Here is a 20208-nt window from a genome sequence, read left to right as displayed (position 1 = left end):
AAATTATATATATATATATATATATATATATATATATATATATATACCGTCCGAAATTGACGGTAAAATAAACTAAGATTATCGGGAAAGTTATGTGCCATCCTTATTGAATTTTCCTTGCTCATCAGTGAAAGGCCGACTTAGATATATAAAATAATTTGCACCAAGCAAGATAATGCATTTCGGCATGTATCTTTTTCCTCTGAAATTGAGGTTGCCCATTTGAGTGCGTGTATTTTCTAGCCCCCCAGTTCTGCATTTTAAGTGCTGAGCAAGTTTATAGAAATCGGCATATACAAGCATTGCAGAACTCGGTAGCATGCAAGCTCGATCTGCCAGAGCAAAAACAGAACAAAACTGTAAATCAGCCTTTTACCTGCTCACCTGAAACGCTTTTTGAAAACATGTTAGTCCAGAAATTTCACTGGGTGCAATTTTAAGCAGAAATACAGACAATGAGGAAACGGAAATACATCTTTCACTGCATGCTCTCATGCTCAAACTAACACTGTACTTCGGCCAACTAACCCAATTGATGTTTGTGGAAATTAATTGCTTAGAGAGAAAACGCTAAAGCAATGCAGAAAGCGCAGTTTCTAGGCCAGATATTTGTTTTTCACGTGGAAAATGTCAGCCGATTTAAAACGTTACCTTGATTGTACAACACTCTTTGACCACAGCACTGCTTTTTTTTTCTTCAACTTATTTGCATCATTTTCTAGGTAGGATCATAATAAATGCATTTTACACAAACTGTTGAACTTTCTTCTCTTCCACATTAATCGCGAGAATAGGATTTTGTCTCTCTCCTTTCTCTGCAGCTTGCCAGTGCATTTTACCAAGGAGCCATCACTGTAGCGAAAGGAAACTTTAGAAATATTTAACTGTAGCTTCACTGGGGATTTATTAATAAAGCAAAATAAATAATATTCCTGAAATGGAAACCTGGGCCACGCCTTTGCTAGTACAAAACTATTGAGACATTACAGCACTTGCTAAAAGCGCGAGATCTCATGTTGCAGTACCAAATGAGGTCACAACCTGATTTTCATCAGTGGGTCACCACTTGAATGGATGCTTATGGCTCCATAGCATTTAGTAAAAAGAGATACGTTTCACCATTAAAATAAACATGCTTTGCAGGCCATGATACGCATTCTATTCACATTTTTCCGGTCTGTTTAGTACACAGCAATAGAACTACAAAACAATTAAAAAATATCTGGCCTCCATGACATCTCAAATTCTGAGCAAGAAATACGAAATCCTTGCCAAAACAAATATTAAAAACAAGAACGCTTCCTCCGGCAGGCTGCACGTGTAAATGACTGCCTTCCCAGGCTATACAATAAATGCCTGCAGTTTTCCACCGGTATTCATAGTTATAGTACGGTTTGCAAGTGATATTCACTATCATCACCATTACCACATCTCCAGCTATTTGCCGTCTAGCCTTCCACAATCAGTAGGGCCAAATAAACTGCTGTCCTTTCTTAATCCGTCATGTCCTCTAAACGTTCATTTTTTTTCTCTCTCTTTTATATATCCCTCGTCCCTGAAGGCGCCAGTCGCAGCTCCCTGTCATTGGGTGGCGGCACCATCGGTCTGTGGAAGTGGGGTGGCAAAACGCAGGCTCATGCTGTTGGCACTTCCGGGCTCTAGGACGAACCCGTTGTTGGCGTAGAACTTGACTACGGTGTCCTTGCAGTCGAGTGTGAGCCGGTAGCAGCCGAGTCGCTTGCCAAGCCGCACTAGCGTCTGGATCAGCCTACAAGCGAAAGAATGACAGAAGGGACACGGTCAAGCAAATGCGTTTTGGAACACGCGGTCTTTGAGAGCTGTGAATGAGAATATAACCTGTATTGGAAACGATCGAATGCTGGCGATGACAGCACATCATCATGTAGGCGCGCTAAACTTTAACTCAAAACGATTCACTAACACAAGACAAGACTGGTACGTGAGCGAACTTCCAACTCTTTATTACAAGTACTTCTCTCCTTATATACAGTCTTGAGTTAAAGTTCAGCGCGCCTACATGATGATGGAAAACCAACTAGCCGCCATTACAGCATTGCTTGATGACAGCACAGTTTATTGCAAGAAATCCCTAAAGGCCTTCGTCATGAGGAATGTACAATGGTGCAAATAACTATAGGTCATTGCAAAAGTGCAAATGACTGCGGGCCATTGGCACTCATATTTTCAAGGCCAGCAAAGGCTGATCGAGCGGGAGCACGTGGTAGCAGCGGCTGCTGGCACCCTCAACGGAGGCATGAAGAGGAGTCGATCATCTCCTCAGCAGTTGACTGGGGCTCAATTAACGTTGTTTTTTTATCCTCGTTTTCAGAAGCGCTGCCCAAATTGGCAGCTGCTGCCAATTTGGCCATGGCACGTGGTCTTGTCATAATACGGTGCGCAAACCGCCAACACAGACAAGAGCATCGCTGATGCACGAGGCGGGAGGCTTCAAATCTCTATACTACAGACATATATCGGATTTTGGGGCTCCCGTCATAGCGCTGTTTGCCCAAAACGGAAGCGTCAAGAGCAGGAAGACCATACTCACACAGCTACTTTCGACACCATACATGGCTGACGGGTGCGCATACTAGAAAGCGGCCGGCGCATGAAACAAATGCTTCGAAGCCATTGAGTCGCACTATCAAAATTTGCTGTGCGAAGCTCTATACGCGCTTAGCCGCACATTTATCGGTAGATATTCCGTGCGCAAGTGAAGAACACCGCAAACGCAGTGCACGGCGTGTAAAGATACTTGTAGCCCCACCTCCGAGCACAGGTCGATGCGGTTGTTGATTCAGTGACCATCGCGCCATATCAATTCTCCGTTCTGTCCCTTCAACTTCCGCTTATCCCACGCCAAGCGCCTTCACAAAGCGGAGCCGGCACGGCAACTGTTTTAGTGCAGACAGGCGACCGTAAGCCAAAGAGGACTCGCTATTCCGAAAAAGAAAAGAAAAAATAGTGACGAAGGCGGTTGTGAAACCACCTTCCCCGACACAACGATGGTCTTCAGAAGCAAATTTCAAGAAAATCGTGAAGTCGCAGTTTCTCAAACGCTACAGATCGGCCGTATTTAAACTGCAGGCAAAGTTAGATTTTTCTTTCTTTTCTGTTGTTGAGTTCGTGGACCCCGCTGTTTGCCGGACGAATTCCACAGGAAACCCGAGCGTTCCCGGAAAACGTTACCGTCGATGGCGCCGCCTCGAGGCGATGGCGTGGCGCCAGCGGCCAGCACTTCTGGTTGGTTTGGTTTGTGGGGTTTAACGTCCCAAAACGACTCAGGCTATGAGAGACGCCGTAGTGGAGGACTCCAGAAATTTTGACCACCTGGGGTTCTTTAACGCGCACTGACATCGTTGCTGCAGCGAAAACACTATTCTTCATTGCTGCGTTCTCCAACAGCGCATCCACAACGCCATATCCGAGACGGGTATACAACGGTTGGGACGATGCGTGCCGTCGCGGTTGAAGCAGTAGAACGCATCCCTTTCTCCCTTCGTCTTGGATCTACGAAACTCGGATGCGTGCCTGAGCTGCGATTGCCTTCCGGCGTGAAATGCTTGAGGCTCAAGACCGCTGCGCGTGTGTTCGTGTGAGAACAACAAAGAGCCCCCAGCAGCATGCTCGGACCTATCCAACTGCTCGCAGCGCCAGCGCCGAAGAGAGAGCACCGCTGATTGGTGGAAAAGGGCGTGAATTGAAGGATTGAGCTCTATATAAGAACGCCCGACCCCATTGCTCTTCTCTTTCCCCTTTGTGGTCTCCTTCGTTTCCATGTGACGTCTACTTCTACTAATACAGTTCTCTTGTCTGTTCCTGAGCCCATGTGTCTTCGATACTGCGGGTCAGTTCCCCAGAGGACCCGAGCCACAGCCAATACAGGACCCTCGACACGCAACACTGTGTAACCCTTGCATACTGACTACAAAATGCTGACGATTTTGGAACCTTTCCTACAAGTGAATCTTCATTCAGCCTAAGGTTGGTTGGTTTGTGGGGTTTAACTTCCCAAACCTATCAGAGGCGCTAAAGGAAATAGGCTAGCGCAAAAGTATTTAGAGGATACTCTTTATACTGAGTACATGCTTGCTTGTTTCAATAATATATTTCTGATAAGGAACGTATGAGCCGTGAAAGCAGCAGTTGCTCCAGAAAATTATTTTTGTGGATTCAGGCCCCATTACCTCTATGGGTTTTCCTTTCGAGTAGTGACCCAGACGTGGTAGTATATGGACGTGTGGTGTAGCCTAAGAGGAGAAATTCGAGGGCCGGGATTCGGGCAGCTTGAATATGAAGACGTCTGGTTCGTGCGATAGCGGAGACGAAAGTGGTACGTCGCCGAAGGGATCGCTTTTCAACTGCTTGCAAAAAGTGCTGCATTTCTCGAAGCCAGCTCCGTTCAGTGGCAGCGTACTGGTGGCTTAACGATGCAAGCGTAAAGCGGGAATTAGAGTCGGGGTTGTTCGAAGTCCGGAGTCACCGCTGGGAAGGTGGTAGCCGCCCTACTTATTTGCCGAGAAAAACTGCGGCCAAATAGCCCGGCATTTTCGGTAAAGCAGCATGGACGATTAATGGGAGACTCTGACACCCGCAGTAATACTTGAACAGTAATGTTCTCGCTGCTTTATCGGTAACATCATAGATCAGCTGCGGTGATACGCGTTGCAGATTGAGCATGCGAATGCGCCACTGTTGCGCGCGCACAGTGGCGATATGGCAGTTCTGTGTACTCCTCTCTGACGTCACAGCCCACGGGAACCAAGACCATGGTCTCTGTCTTCGTGGACAACAAAGTCTTCATGGGACAGAAAAAAGTGCATTACGAATTATTGCAAGCCGCACTGACAAGTTCCACCTTTAGTTCTGTTGCACCTGAAACCTTGCGCACGACTTAAAAAAAAAAAAAAATGTAGCAGCTGTAATAAATATACGAGAGAGAACACGTACGTGCGTGGCGTGCGCCCCATCCCCCTCTCCCGCCCACAACTATACTCATATTGGTCATCTACAACATGGCGGAGGGAGGGCGAGGGCATGATGAACTCTGCGAACAGTTGACGCCCGTCCCTAACGATGAGCGGTTCCGTGTTAATACAATCGCGGGCGGGTGTCGTGCTCTCGTGCACACTTTATTGCCATCAATGCATACTCCTACCCTGTCCTTGCTCCCTATCGCTCTCCTTTTCATTTTCTCTCACTGCCCACTCGCTGTTCATTTATTTCCGCCGCAGCAGCTCAGGTGATTTCGTGCGTCGATGGCATGCAGATGCCGCAGTCCAAAAGCCAATTCCTTTCTTTTTTTTTTTTGCAATAAAAAAACAAACACTAAATACGCATACATGTTAAGAGGTAGCTTGCCACACTCACAGTTTGCCTAGGTTGCGGCCCCTGTAGTCACTCGAGACAACCACGTCCTCCACATGACCTCTCTGCAACAGATGTACATGATTTGTGAACTTCCAGACCAGTCTGGGCGCTGGTGCAAATTGAGGAATAATGAATCAAGATTGTCGCCAAGCTTTTATCATGTAAATGCATGTACCATACCGCAGGTCGAGGATGGGAATCACAAACGAAGGTTTTTCGGAGCAACATGAAAGGAGCAGCCTGTTCTCAAGAGACAGTACTTGGAACAGTTCGTGTATTAACTGTATGCTTGGAACGGGCGCCGATTGTAAATGGTTGCACTTCGTTTTTTGCACAGCGAAATAAAAAATTCCGCCATCTGACGGGCAGTCGTCACGCTGTGTCACGTGGCTCCCGCGGTCAGGACGGCCGTTCGCTTACCGTGGCCAATCCCCGGATGAACTTGAGCTCGGCGAAGAGAGTCGCCGACGCGATCACGGTGCCCCGGTCGGCGTCCTCGATCACAGTGACGTAGTAGGTGCCGGGTGCGGCCTTCATCGCCCGGAACCTGTCTGAGACCAAACAATAGGGAACAGTTATTTTAGCCTACTCTCACTTCAGTCGCTGCACGGTTCTGTGCTGATGCACTGTCCGCAAGTACATCGTTCCCTCAGAGCTTGGGACTTGTGAACAGCAACAAAGAGCGCAATTTGCAAAAAAAAAAAAAAAAAAAATAAAATAAAATAAAAAAATAAAATAAAATAAAATAAAAATAACAAAAAAATAAAAATGAGAACGCACTGGTAAATTCTAACAACAGGCGAACGCGAGGATCTTCGAGCGTGAAACTCGTTCATCATACATCACTTTCCGGGTTAATTTTCCGCGCGAATAAACCTATACAACGGCTGCTCACTGCATAAGAAGTGACATGTGATGCCAGGTAAAATCTGATTCGATGTGAAGGACGTGACGTCCCAGACCCGTCCAACGAATCTGCATTTAACGTGACACCGGTTACTTTCTAATGCTACCGTGTTAGCTGTGTGACTCGTTTGGTCGACAATTATTGTCGTACCAAAGTTTCTCTGTTTATTGATAAGTGCATCTGCATGCAATTTTATGAAGCATGAATTACCACGAATGAGCCTCCAAATTGCAGCCGCTGGCATAATTCTGAGAAGTTTGGATACTTGGATCGGTTGGCATACGGTTTCACGAAGAAATTTCGAGAAGTAAAATAAACAAAAAAAGGTAGTGAAAGAAAAACAACACGCGCGCTCTCTCAACCAAATAAATTTCCGAGCTGGCAACGCTAACAACTTGCGTAGGACACGGCGCGACATTAGGTGAAGAATATTATGCAATATGAACGAAGAAATCGGATCAAAGAAATAAAGCTCTCAGGACGGTTACCACATCCACTGTCGCTAAAGGGTGGAGAGGGGTTCAAAATGATTTGGGTTTTTGGACACAGCAATGTATTGGTATCCGCCTTCTCGAGGCCTTTACATGGGCGGGCGTAAAGACGATGTTGTAAAATCTTTGAAGGTATGGACTAAATTAAAACCGGGTTCCTGATCGGGTGGGGAGGAGAAAACAGCCGGTGAGAGATCGCGCGGCCAGCTGCGTCAGCTGCCTCGTATCCTGCCAGCCCCTAGCTGATGAGCGTAAGATACCGGTGTGCGGGTTCTGTATCACGTATGCAATTTATGTAGATTCATTGGTAAACCGGTAAACTCCGCTTCAAGAAGTGATTAGTCTAAATCCACACTTGCCGGAGGCTTATGAATTGTTGCGCCATCCATAGCGCTCAACAAAAGCTTCTGATATTGCAGTCATTGCCTTCTGGAAATCACTTTTTCATTTCTTTTCCATCTTGATTAACTCTACGGCTGTTATGTCCCAGAATTATTGCTACTGCAACTCTTCAACTAATTTTGTTTTCCAGGGAATTGTGCATTTATCACCAATCTCAAAATTTTCAACTCAGATACGGTTTCCTATAATGGCCGCGGGCGGAACCGCTATTCTTAAACGCCCGAATTTTGACTAATAAGAACCGCCGTTTTCTGACCCATGGGTCCTATGGGAAGTTTTGCAACTGGTAATATTAAATAGCTCTGACGGCTACTATTACAACCACTGCTGCACCGACACAAAACCCACGAACGGGGTTGGGACAATCGAAAAGGCTAGTGTCGCTCCTTAACAGGTAAGCGATATCTCCTCTGAGTGCCGAGGCAAGGAAGAGGTGCTTACGCATTTTATCCCCATTCGTCATGCACCAACTAGCCCGCCAAAATGCTCTCTTTGCTTAAGCATTCACTGTTTTTTTTTTTTTCTTTGGGGTGCATATATGGTAAAGAAATCTCTCGTGTAAGCCTCCTGTTCTTTGTACCTTTCGAGTGGGTTTGTTGCACTGTGTGGCTAAGAGGCTGCGATACCATGCCACGTGCCACGCACTGCAACACACCGGATCATGACTGGACACCGTTGTTCGATCAGCAGATCTCAGAAACGTACAAAGAACAGAAAACATGCACGTGGGATTTTCGAACCAGTATGCATTCTTTAGAAAGGCGATGAATGAGTCGGCCCCTCACTCTTGACTATGCACACACTAGAGAGAGCGCTTACCTATTAAGAGGTGACACTAGCCTTTTCATCGGTTCCTACCATTTGCCCCTACAGCAGGTGGAGGCAGTGTGTGACCTGTGCAACTGCACAGTGGTTGTTTCCTCAGCGAATTGGGGTGGCACGCACGACACCGGCACAGACAACGGCCACAGGTGTAAGTTGCAAGGACAGGAGAAGGCCAAATAAGCTGCCGCCAGTCACGCCCTATCGAGCTGTCTCAAAAGCCCTGAAACTTCGTACATCATACTCGTCTGAGTCGCACGGTTTCGGTCCTGTCTCCCAAAAGCTGGGCGGCAAAGCAGTGAATGCAAGGCATTCGAAGAAAAAAAGAAAAAAAAGAAAGCAGCCTAGTCTAGCTGGAATGTTGTCAACCCACAGGAATCAACAAGAGAGGCACAAATTCAAGGAAGATATAGTTCTGAGAACAAAGAACATATGCCTCAACGTTCACGCTTCCGGAATAGTGCGTGTCACTTGCGACAGACCCCGGCGACGTCTTGCAGCACACCCCGTCGTGTTTAAGGAAATGAACGGGGTTTCTCGCTCTTCGGTGCCATTGCTTAAAAAGCGTCCCACGAGAACAGATGTTCAATCATACTACAGCATACATAGGCAAAGGAAACTGTAGCTAGAATGCTGTGAATTCACAGGAAGTGCCAGCGGATGCAGTAGGCTGGCAGCATCTTTATTTGCAAGCCCGGATATAAGCATGATCCTTCGTCAACAGCTTTTTCTTATGTTATCTTCGAAACTCGGGCGATATGGTACCGTTCAGTAAACGAATTGGGTCAATAAAAGAAATTACGTAAATCGGGTCTTTCCGAATTCTTTTTTAGACCAAATGTAAGTCAATTCCTAGAACTCGATTTTGCGTGGGACAAACAATAATATATGTCTGCGCATTATTTTCACAAACAACTATAAGAATGGCAGATTATAAAATAGTGTTTAAAGAAATGTCGAACTAAAGTTATTATAGTTATGCATAAATTGTAACGGATTTTTGGTACATCTTTGAAACATTTGCCTCTGATTACAAGGATTTTATTTTAAGCTAGCTACTACTGTTACTGAGTAATTGAAACTGACTACACCTCGTAAAGTCGTCCCCGGGGAATTAAGTAGTTAAGGCCAAGGATCACAATTTTTGGATTTCACAAGGTTTGCAAAGGTCTGTTATGTGCAATAAGGCACCAGTATTTTCTTACAACGCTTTAAAAAAAAAGTAAAAAAATCACTACGTATAATTGCACGACAACCGTTTCATTGCCCCTCGCGTGACAAAAAAATATAGTAAAACATGCACCACAAATTTAAAAATTAATGTTCCTTTTCTATGCATGGTCGCCGAAAATCGCGAGCTAATCACGCCCCTTACGGGTCGGCACACAGCGAATTCCATGGTTCTTCGACGACTGCAAGCGCCGATGGAACCACGAGGAGGACGGAGCAGATCACGTAGAAATTGCGTCGCTTGTAATGGCGCATTTCTCTGCCGAAAATCAGCGTAACACGAGTCGATATATGTGACAAACGAGGGAATATGCGCAGTTCTCACATCTTCTGCGATCGATATCAATCGCGTTTCAAAACTTTCGCAACGAGTGAAAGTGGAATGATTGTCTTTTGAGCATGTATTCTGAGACACTGAGCACTATACAGTAAAACTTTTTACGATGTACACGTGCTACAGTGTTTTCAAATTATTTTGTAAGAAATGTATTTCCATGTTAACCTGCAGGCTGGAGTGGAACTATTACTTCCACGGGAACTGGGCGTCTAAAAAAGAAAAAGAGCTAATAGGCCCCTACATACAGAAAAGTTATTCTTATGAACATGCTGGCATGGAAAAACTTTTGCACTTTCTCCTTAATTATTTAACGCGACTTGGATGACTTTACAAGGTTGTTTAATGTAATTACTCAACACGTATGCCACCTTACTTAGACAAAAAATGCGGCGCTGGAAGTAGCCCAAAAAGCTTCATAATGAGCACCAAGAGTTTTTCTGTTTCGTGCGTAAATAACGTAAATAGTTTAAACTGCTCCGTCCCCTCGTGGCCCTCGTGGCGGCGAATAGAGACAAGATATCGAAGTTCCCACGTGGGAGACCTAGGCCTGGTCGCGTTAAACCCCGGCGGACACCAAATAAAGTTATTCCTCCTCTTCCTCCTCCCGTGCCCTCACCGCCCCGTCAAGAGGTGATACCTACCGAGGAACTGCTCTCTGGAGACGTCGCCCCCTACTGTCAGCTGCGTGAGGAGTTCCAGGAATCCTGCGCGGAATGGCATAGAATGCACGCGCTGATTTATATGGAGCACTCGGCATTGTGCGCCTCGAGAATGTTTACCATAGGCAACATATAAAGAAGGGACGCACACACAGTTGTACGGACAGTACAAAATCAGAAAAAAAAAAAGAAAAAAGAACGCGAGTAAAAACCCACAAAAAGAAGAAATGAATGAAATCTTTATTTAAAGGAAGGGATGGCTCTCGGCCGCTGTTTGGGTGCTTAGGGAGTTAGGAGGGATGGGAGTGTAGCTTCGTCTTCAAGGTTCTTCAAGCTGTTGCTTGTTGCTTGCCATGCGGCCGATCTTCGAGCTTTAAGTCGACCTCTCTCTTAAACTACTCGAAGCATGCCGCTCTCACTGCCGTATGCGTAGCAATGGAATGTTGTATTTCGGTGCTTGATAGAATCTGATCTGCTAGGGTGGGCATGTCGTCGTGTGGAATATGCGTAATTTTGTTTCTTCCTCGTGAAAACAATAGACATTGCCAAATGGTATGAATATGTCCTTACTCATTACTCAGAATACACGAGTTCACGCCTATCTGTTCCGCAATACAATTAGATAACCCATTCCGTACTGTTGGCTATTGTTGGGGTCATAATAAGTATTTTTAAAATGACCGTTACCGCTGCAGCACGTCGATTGACTGTACCAGGTATATCAGCTCAAATGTAACCAAGCCCTAAATAAATACGGAGTATTCTAGACCAGTGAAGCCAACTGAAGTCTCTTGAGTGTAGCTTGGCTTAGTCTGCAGTATTATTTTTCGCCGTAAGAAAGCTAAATAACTAGTAAGGACGAATTAAGCTAACTTATTTATATATTGGCATCAGGAGCAAACTGTGAATTCAGAATCTGCAAATCCTCTCTAAAAAGAGCTGACTGAGAATGGTACTCAAGGTACCATTTACGCAGTGTTATTTATCCGACTTTAAAAAGCGCTACCACGACAGCAACTCCTGGAGCATATCTGCAACCAGTGCACATGCAGATCCACATCTGGAAAAAGGGCTCCACAGAGAAGCAGATTTTGTTTTGGTTTGGTTCTGCATTTAACGTCCCAAAACGACTCAGGCAATAAGAGACGCCGTAGTGGAGGGCTCCGGAAATTTCGACCACCTGGGGTTCTTTAACGTGCACTGACATCGCACAGCACACGGGCGCCTTGCTTTTCGTCTCCATCAAAAAGCGGCCGCCGAAGCCGGGATTCGATCCCGCGACTCAGGCTATGAAAGAAGCCGTATAGTCTCAGGCTTTGAGAGACGCCGTAGCGAAGGACTCCGGAAATTTTGACCACCTGCGGTTTCTTAACGTGCACTGACATTGTACGGCACACAGGCGCCTTGCTTTTCGCCGCAGCATTACTAAACCAACCTCGGTCATAGTCTCCAGAGCTCAGAGGTCGAACCCTGAGGGGTGGTTCGGCTGCCGGCAGGTCAATGCTGACTCCTTCGACTGTGTCCAGGTTCTCCAGAAGTTTGGGGTCGAAGAGCAGCGACTCCTCTGGCTCCCCTCCATTCTGTAAACAAAGTATACAGACAACGAACGGAATAATATTACAGCAAGACGAAGCTGAGAGTGTTTGAACCACGGGGTTGCGACACGTCTTCAGAAGCTTGCCTTCTTGACAATATGATAAGTAAAAATGACAATGACAATACGATAAGTGCATCACAGCACAGTGGAAGCACAAACATATGCACCGCCAATAACCAGATGACATCGTCGAGTCGCTAATGATCGGACGAATTTGCATATCGCCCTCATTAAGGATGGCAGCTACTATGCATAAAGTTTTCCCAAGCGACACGCAAGGATGTGCGTGTGTGCATGCGTGCGTGTGGACGGACGAACGGACGGGTCGATGGAGGGATGGGCGGACGGACGGACGGGTCGATGGAAGGATGGGCGGAAGGACGGACGGAACGGTCGATGGAAGGAAGGGCGGACGGAACGGTCGATGGAAGGAAGGGCGGATGGACGGACGGGTCGAGGGAAGGATGGGCGGACGGACGGACGGGTCGAGGGAAGGACGGACGGACGGATGGATGGGACGGACGGACGGGTCGAGGGACGGACGGATGGATGGATGGATGGATGGATGGATGGATGGATGGATGGATGGATGGATGGATGGATGGATGGATGGATGGATGGTGGATGGATGGATGGATGGATGGATGGATGGATGGATGGATGGATGGATGGATGGATGGATGGATGGATGGATGTTACGAGCGTCCCTTTTGAAATGCGGCGAAAACAGATCTGATCAGCGGGTTTGCGAAGTATATATGGAGCTATATTACACCGACCGGGCCGGTTACTCACCTAGTGCATCGTGCATTCCTTTTTTTTAAAGCATTTTCATCTTAATACGAGCAACGTCATCTGCCAATACATTTGGAACAAGAGGGTCCTGTACGATGTGGTGACGGGCGGCACAAAAAGCAATCGCGTCAAGGGGCCTCAGTATGCACACATACGCGAGGTACTTGATGAAGAAGAGTGCTTAAATGAAAAACAAAAAAAAGAAAGGAAGCGAAAATACATAAATTTTTTATTTAATATTATACTAACAAGAACAATCATTTTATTTGTGCTAATGTGGCGTGGACCTTGGCATAATGGAGGACAAAAGTCACCCATGCCGCAAAGTCTCTCGTGCCCAAACCGGCTACTTTTTTTTTTTTGCCCCAGTAACTGATCAATCGGTGAAAGAAATTCTCAGTGAAGCTGATCTCCACATTGCAGTTGGCTGTTTGGTGCTCGTTTGCTGGAGACACCTGACGCGTACATGCATCAGCTTCTCGCAGATGGCTGCAACACCATCAAAATTATTCTATGCACAAGGGGGTACCTTGTTTTCTTGCAGACTGCAGCGGAAGAAGTCGGCCAGAGCAAGAAAAAAAAAACGTGAGCCGACGCTGAGGCAGAGGTCAACTATCAAGCGTAAGTCGTAGAAATCGTTTTTTTTTTTTTTTTTTTTCGCTGTAGCATAAACTGATTTAGCAAGGTTGTAACCAACTTTGCTTATATCCAGATCACATGGTGTAATCCACCTTCGTTATATCTGGTATACTGCTTAGTTATATCCAAAATGAAAGCTGTGAACCAAATTTAGATATCAATGTACAGCGCAAACGACGAATCGTTTGACACCACCCGAAACGTCCTGTGACAAACGGTTCGGCCGCAATGAGCGTTTGTAGATCTCCGGGGTGCATGGTTTTGGGAGAGCAAAGGCAGCCGGTACGAATCACCAGCGTAGAATACGCTCGAACTCCGAATCGTTCGACATTAGTGGCTCACAAATTTTATACAAATGGTGGTACAAGGGTTCCAACCTCGATGCCTGCTAGACTGAGTTTCATATAGCGAAACGAAAGTCTAAGTGAATTCCGTAGCGTTAATGGCTTCAGTTTGTAAGCTTCCCTTGCGGATAATCACACGCGCCCATTCAGTTTACTACTTTCCTAATCAGTAACCTTTTATCTGTGCCTTTCTTATCATACACATAACCGCTAGCAGGCAGTCGCAAGATAATATACGACGTTAACGACCACGCGACAAAGATATATATCCCCGCTTTATAAAGACGCCCTACGAACGTGCCTGCGTGGCCTGTATGGCAGCGTGTTTAACTCAGGATCGAAGGGCCCTGGAATGTTGCATTCCTTGCGTTGTGAGATCGGTATGTAGCCTTGTGTTTGGTATGGTTTGGTATGTGGGGTTTAACGTCCCAAAGCGACTCGGGCTATGAGAGACGCCATAGTTAAGGGCTCCGAAAACTTCAACCACCTGAGGTTCTTTAACATACTACACTGACATCGCGCAGCACACGGGCGCCTTGCTTTCCGCCTCCACCGGAAAGCGGCCGTGGGCGCAGAAGTCGAGCGCCCTAACCACTGCACCACCACGGAGGGGTTGTAGCCTTGTGTGACAACACAAAGGTGACGTCACACAACCTGACGACCAGTCTGCATGACCATATGCCATTTGGAAACTATACCGCCTGCAAAGCCATGCCAGCGATTTTCCGCCATATACATGCACACGCGCCCTGAAAGAATAAAAATTTTCTAGTAAGCGATGCAGTGCACACGGACATGTGATGATGTCATAGCGCTCTTGCTCCGCGCTCTCCTTTACACATTTGCAACCAAGAAGGAGAGAACAAAAAATAAGCCGTCAGTACAAATTTTATTATCTGAACATGCCATCCCTCAAGAGAGTGAAGAGTGCAGCTCTCTGACAAGTGTAGGGCTTCGCGCCGAGCTGCAAAAGGCGGACTAGAACCGACGCTTCACAAATACGCTCACATTTATTCATTCTACCCTTTTTGCCCCTTTTCCCGCCTGCGTATAACTGCTCGAGTGCATATATCTTGTTACGAAGACAACACAACGAAGCGGGCAGTGGCGCGGGACGGAGTGCTCGCGCTAGGCCCGCTGGCAATTAAAGCATATTTCATCGTCATGTCATCACATCGTTCGGTTTCTCTTGTGTCGTCGTGTTCCATCGCTTGTCATGCCACCACGTAACAATATCTTACGCTAAGCTCCCATTACTCTTTTTTTCAGTTATCATGCTGTTGATTTGTACCGTCGTTCACATCGTTCGTGCTTCTCTGGACACGGAGCTAAACTATATTTACGCACGTGTCTAGATGCTTGGCTTTTCACAACACATACCAAATAGGGGAAAAAAAACAAAAAAACAGCGACGTTCCACAGGCTTTCTTTTCTTTTTTTTCTTTTTTTTTTTTTTTTCACAGAACAGTGATAAAATGTCTCCACGGCTGTGTGATATGAACTGAGGCGTGGAACTATTGCTCCAGGCACAACCGTCACGTCACGACCCGCCGCTGCGGCGCAGACGTCGAAGCGCTCGCGACTATACTGATCAGCGCGAGTTCCTGATATTGTAAAATGTAAACACAACACTGCGGTTGAAGCAGGTGGTCCGAATTAGCCGAAAAAAAAAAAAAAGGGGGGGGGGGGAAATTCACGGACTGTCTAGCATCCAAAGTTTATCCTCGGTACGTTAATTCGACCTACCAGACGCAGTAAAAAACAAAAAAAACGCGAATAAGGTTAGGGGGCAAGAAAAGAGCGCTAGCAAACGATCTAGACCGGTTTGAACGAGAGGCACAGCGTCTAATATTGCACGCGGCGAGAAAGAAAAACTATAAAAAAAGGGGGGGGGGGACGTGAAAAGATAACTCCGACGCTCCGCAATAAGTTACACAACGAAAATTCTACTTGTCGAATAAAATTTTATTCAGAACGAAGTGTCTCCGGGCTGTCGTTGTATGAATTGAAGCGGTGGAAAATGTGTATTCTATTCTTTTTTTCCCCCTCCAGACGCACTTATCGCCTACAGTCGACAGAGACGCGGCGTTACGAATGGCAGTTCATGCCTGCTTATCTGAGGGTAAATCCTGGCCGCGTGGCGCAGGAGAGGCTATCAGCCGTTAATAGCCCGCCATACGTGCTTCGGTAATGAACGTAGAGATACGGTATTATATATGCTGTTAGTGGGCCAGGAAAACGGGCAGAACTAGACGCCGGATTTGGAAGTCTGACTATGACTGTTTCGTCATGGGCATATCTGTAAACATCGCGTATGAGGCATCGACGCTGCTTTGGTCTCTCTCGCAAGATTGTGCTATCTGCCACGCGTTCCCTATTTTACTTACACGAGCAGGCCGCAAGACAGAGAAATGCAGAAATGCTGCGCCTGTGAGCAAAAGCTGTTACGGCTTCAGTTGGGCCATTCAGACGCAAATATATTTCTTAATAACGCTCACTTCTTCACGCAACACAAGACGAGAGCTTTGCAATCGCCAAAGTGAGTCTAATTCGAAATCACACATCGCGTGCTCTAGCTCTTTGCTTCCGTGTCTCTCATATAGCTTGAGTCGCTTTGGGACGTTAAACCCCATAACCCAACTTTCTTCGATTCCCGCTACCCTTACCTTCTTTCTGCTCGTCATCATGGTGAAGTACGTCAATTTCCCAGGGTAGCCACCACCGGGTTGTTTCCATGGCAACACTACCCTTATGGTACACATTCCTTCTCTCAAAGGAGAACAAAGAGGAAAGTCTTCCTTTCCTCTTTGTCCTTTGCAAAACCGTGGTAGGTTGTTTACGGTTATATGTAACTGAAACATCAATTCAAGCTAACTGAATAAACCCGTTTCATTAAATTATTATGTAATTAAGGCACCACGGCCGGCGCTGCAGATTCTACGGTGGAATACAGGGCTATATAGCTAGACTAATCCTGCGTATCTTTTTGATGTAAGGCTCCAGTAAACCACTTCCCCTGAAGTTATTGCTTTGTTTTCAGTCAAATGTCCCCCACAGTGTTCGAGATAGGCCTGTATACAAGCTTCGGTTTATTTTTCGCTCTGAACGTCGCTACGATGGTTTCAGACGATCAATTCGCGCAACACATAGCTCGGGCTAGCGATGACTGCCCACGAACAGGAGGATCTAACGTTCGGCTATCGGGACTGACCAACAACGTGGGACCTGCATGTAGCGCTAGGTATGATTTTTTTTTAAGTTCTGGAAGCCGCGCACAAGAGCACCCATCGCTGCAAAAAAAAAAAAAAAAAAAAAAAAAAAAAAAAAAAAAAAAAAATCTAGATTAAAATGGTTACGTTTATAGGGTCTAATGTCCCAAACTGACTCAGGCTAGAGGGACGCCGTAGTCGAGAGCTCCGGCAATTTTGACCGCCCCGAGTCCTTTAACCTTACGTGAACTGAGATCGCACATTACATGGGCTCCTTAATATTATTCGCCTTGTTTGAAAAGCAGCAGCCGAGGCCAAGATGGAACCCGCGTCCTTCGACACAAAAATCGAGTGGCCTATAACCAGTGAGCCACAGCGGTGATGCACACTAGAATGCAAAGCCTCTTAACAATAAACATTGCCTGAACGATAACCAACAATGTCGAAACCGCGAGCGACATGCTAACAGCTACAATGGCGTTTCCCTGGGGCAATAACAGCGGAGATATGTCTCCAATTACAGCAGGCAAGAATATATACGTTTCGGTAATGCACAATTAACGCGGCACATTCGAACTTCTATAATCCAAACTGTCAAAGGGCTGATAATGGGCTCCCGTTATGCGGAGTTAGAGTAAAAAGGGAAGCCGGAAAATTCTCGGTATCACGGCGACGGGACCGAAGCTGCCAGTTCGCATAAAGCGGAAGTTCGAATTAAGAGTGTTGGCGATCCTACTTCATACAAATACACGTGCGTGATCAACTAGCTCTTATGTTGTTCAATATATGTCGACCGGACAACCGTACAACACCGATAACAATGACGATGAAGCAAGGCCAAGCATGCACGGTGTGACTATTGTTTGTAACGTCTTCGCGTTGCGCTGTTTTCTAGTTGACATGTTCGGCTAACTCGATCTTGGGGTTAGTACGTGCGGTCCTGGATTTGTCTGTGATTGGAGCTCGTAGCTACTAAATTAAATCGGTGCAAGCAACTAAACAACACATAATTTTGCACTACTTCAATGCAGTGAACGTGTAATTAATCAAGAAGGAGAGAACAAAACAGAACAACACAGTATGCTCACAATTCTGGCCAGGCAGCAGGCGCAACACAGTCTCATAGCGCAGGGCGCAACGCAAACACAAGGATACGAAAGGCTCCAAGAGCAGGCGATCTAAGCAACCGGCGGCATCGGCACTTAGATACGCGAGTGGCGAGAGAATGGCGCATATGCACAGACGTATACCGTTATACCACTCGTGGTCATCTGTTCTTTTCTTTTGTTGTTCTTTTTTTTTTCCTGCTCGTTTATTTTTGTCTACGTCGAGGAACAAGCCCGTCGTAGAGGCTTTGCTTGAATGCCACGACCGAGTCACAACACAAAGCCGAGCGATAGTTTCCGATTGCGCGCAGTCGCGGAAACGCTTTCGCGGTTTCTCCATTACGAGCCGAACTAGATAGCCGAACCGCGCAGTCCGCAAGCTACGTGTACATTTCGAGGTACGGAGTCCTCCTTCAAGGTGAACCTGTCGTGTCGCCGCATGTGTAGCACCCCCCTCACCTTCACGCGGTCGCAAGGAATCGCCCCTGCTTGTAAAAAGGCCAGTCCGCGCGGACTTGTTACTGCAAGGCAGGCCTTGTGCGAGATCGGTTTAAAATTGCGGCTGACGCAGCGTGGCCTTTGACGCATGCTCCTGAACAGGTATCGGTGCGAGCGCACGCGGAAGTATATGTGACGAGACGGAATTCGCCGGCGACTTTCTTTTTTTTTTTTTTTTTTTTTGTATGCGCACGAACGCTCGTAGATTTCTTTGGTGATACGCAATGCGTGTTTCAGGCGGCGAAAGTGACCAGTCTGGCAGAACACGTAAGGGGCGATATTGGCACGCGGCAGGAATCTCACCGCCGTGTAGGAACGCGAAGGCGATATGTGGGGTCGTAACAACGAGAATTTCGCTGTAGCGGGACATCAGAGAAACCCAAAAGGTATTGAAACGTAGAGAGCGGGAATATCGCTAGCAAGCCATCGAAATGTGACTGCAACGCAGAGGTGGCGTGTTTTAGGTATACAGATTATGTGTTATTAGCATGCATGTAATTATAAGCCAACAATTGATTAGCCAGTAGGATTTACCATCATGCTGAACGAATTTTAAAAGAAGCGATGGAGTTCACTGCACTGTGCAGAGATCCTGACAAAAAAAAGAACGCCGTTGATGGCTCCCGTCTGCGGCTGCGTTCCTAATTTAAACTACCCTTTTATCTGTGCCCCCAATATCTCACATTCTTATTAGCATACACTCTTAATTAGCTGCTATAGTATCTAGCTACTAGCCGTGAGCGATCACCTAGCGTCCAAAAGCACTGGAAAACTGATTCTCATTGATCCCACCTCAAATAAGCAACCTCAGTTGGCAGCTCTTCAAAACCTTGTGATAACATAGCGGTCTCAGTACGTCACACAACCCATCGACGAATCAGCGTTCGGCATGCCATCTGTCAATACCGTTATAGTGATATTTCACTCAGAATGCCGGATTTTTGCGTTAAAACGCGACTGATACCAGCAGAAAACTTTCGTACTGTTTTCTAGATGTATCCGCATCCAGCCACCGAAACAAGGGAAGCTGCAATTATCCGTAAAAGTTTTCTACTTCCTTACTCCTAAGTGTAAATGTCCAAGCATGCATGATTGCACTAAATTAGCGGCCCGAAATCAGTCACGAAAATTTCATTGCACTGCCGCCCGCTAAAGCTTTCTACACTTATTCAGCACACAACAAATGATGAGGCGAAGTGCCTCGATATAAATCTAAAGCCACCGACGCGCTAAGCGAAACTGGCCTCACCGGACGATCAAGTCGACGCAAGAATGAATGAAAGGCGGCGAAATAGGTTTCCGGTACACGTCCGCGCGCGCGCGTATTCGTGTTCCCGGCTGCCCCCCGACGCGGGCCCCCCGTGCCTCGCGAGGTACGGGAACGGAGAAAGGATGCCGCTGAAATAGGATCGCACGCTGATTTACATCTCCGTCACTGGTCTCCGGCCGGGAATGCCATACACCTGCACACGACTCAACTGGAGACGAGCGTAGTAAAACACGTACCGTTACTCGCATGATGTACCCGCTGTGCAGAGGCTGTAGGCGACTGTGAGCGTTACCGTGGCGCGTCTCTGCGCCAGGAAATGTTCGATGACTACAGCAGTCGAGTTTGGAATGTGGTTTCAAAGAGGTGCGTGGCACACTGGCGCTTCGCACTGCAGACGACGTTGCCACCGCACCGACACCGGCTGATGCGCAAACACAACAGCTGCTTGTCTGGCTTCTGGCTCGACTACAAGCTTTCTGCAGTTTTGTGTGCCGCTAAAATGTAAAACATG

At 46.7% G+C, this 20208-nt stretch overlaps 1 protein-coding gene across 3 annotated transcripts in view; it reads right to left on the bottom strand.

Moving 5' to 3' along the window:
• Nucleotides 1–885: 885 nt before the first annotated feature.
• Nucleotides 886–20208, bottom strand: part of Gnpnat (glucosamine 6-phosphate N-acetyltransferase) — a 97222-nt gene continuing 77899 nt past the window's right edge. For 2 of the 3 annotated variants that reach the window (XM_084582009.1, XM_084582010.1), the window contains exons 3-7: nucleotides 11675–11819; nucleotides 10222–10284; nucleotides 5812–5942; nucleotides 5392–5453; nucleotides 886–1768 (exon numbers count right to left, since the gene is read on the bottom strand). In XM_084582009.1, coding sequence (XP_084438135.1) covers nucleotides 1582–1768; nucleotides 5392–5453; nucleotides 5812–5942; nucleotides 10222–10284; nucleotides 11675–11819 — 588 coding nt within the window. In that variant the 3' untranslated portion in view covers nucleotides 886–1581. Of the gene's footprint in view, nucleotides 1769–5391; nucleotides 5454–5811; nucleotides 5943–10221; nucleotides 10285–11674; nucleotides 11820–19933; nucleotides 20152–20208 lie in introns of those variants that run through there. The other variant, XM_084582011.1, reaches the window with a different exon arrangement.

Source organism: Amblyomma maculatum, chromosome 10 (genome assembly GCF_055883805.1).
Source record: "Amblyomma maculatum isolate TAMU_Amacu chromosome 10, ASM5588380v1, whole genome shotgun sequence".
NCBI lineage: Eukaryota > Metazoa > Arthropoda > Arachnida > Ixodida > Ixodidae > Amblyomma > Amblyomma maculatum.
Note: the sequence above shows the minus strand (reverse complement) of the source record. Positions and strands in the feature narration are given on the sequence as shown.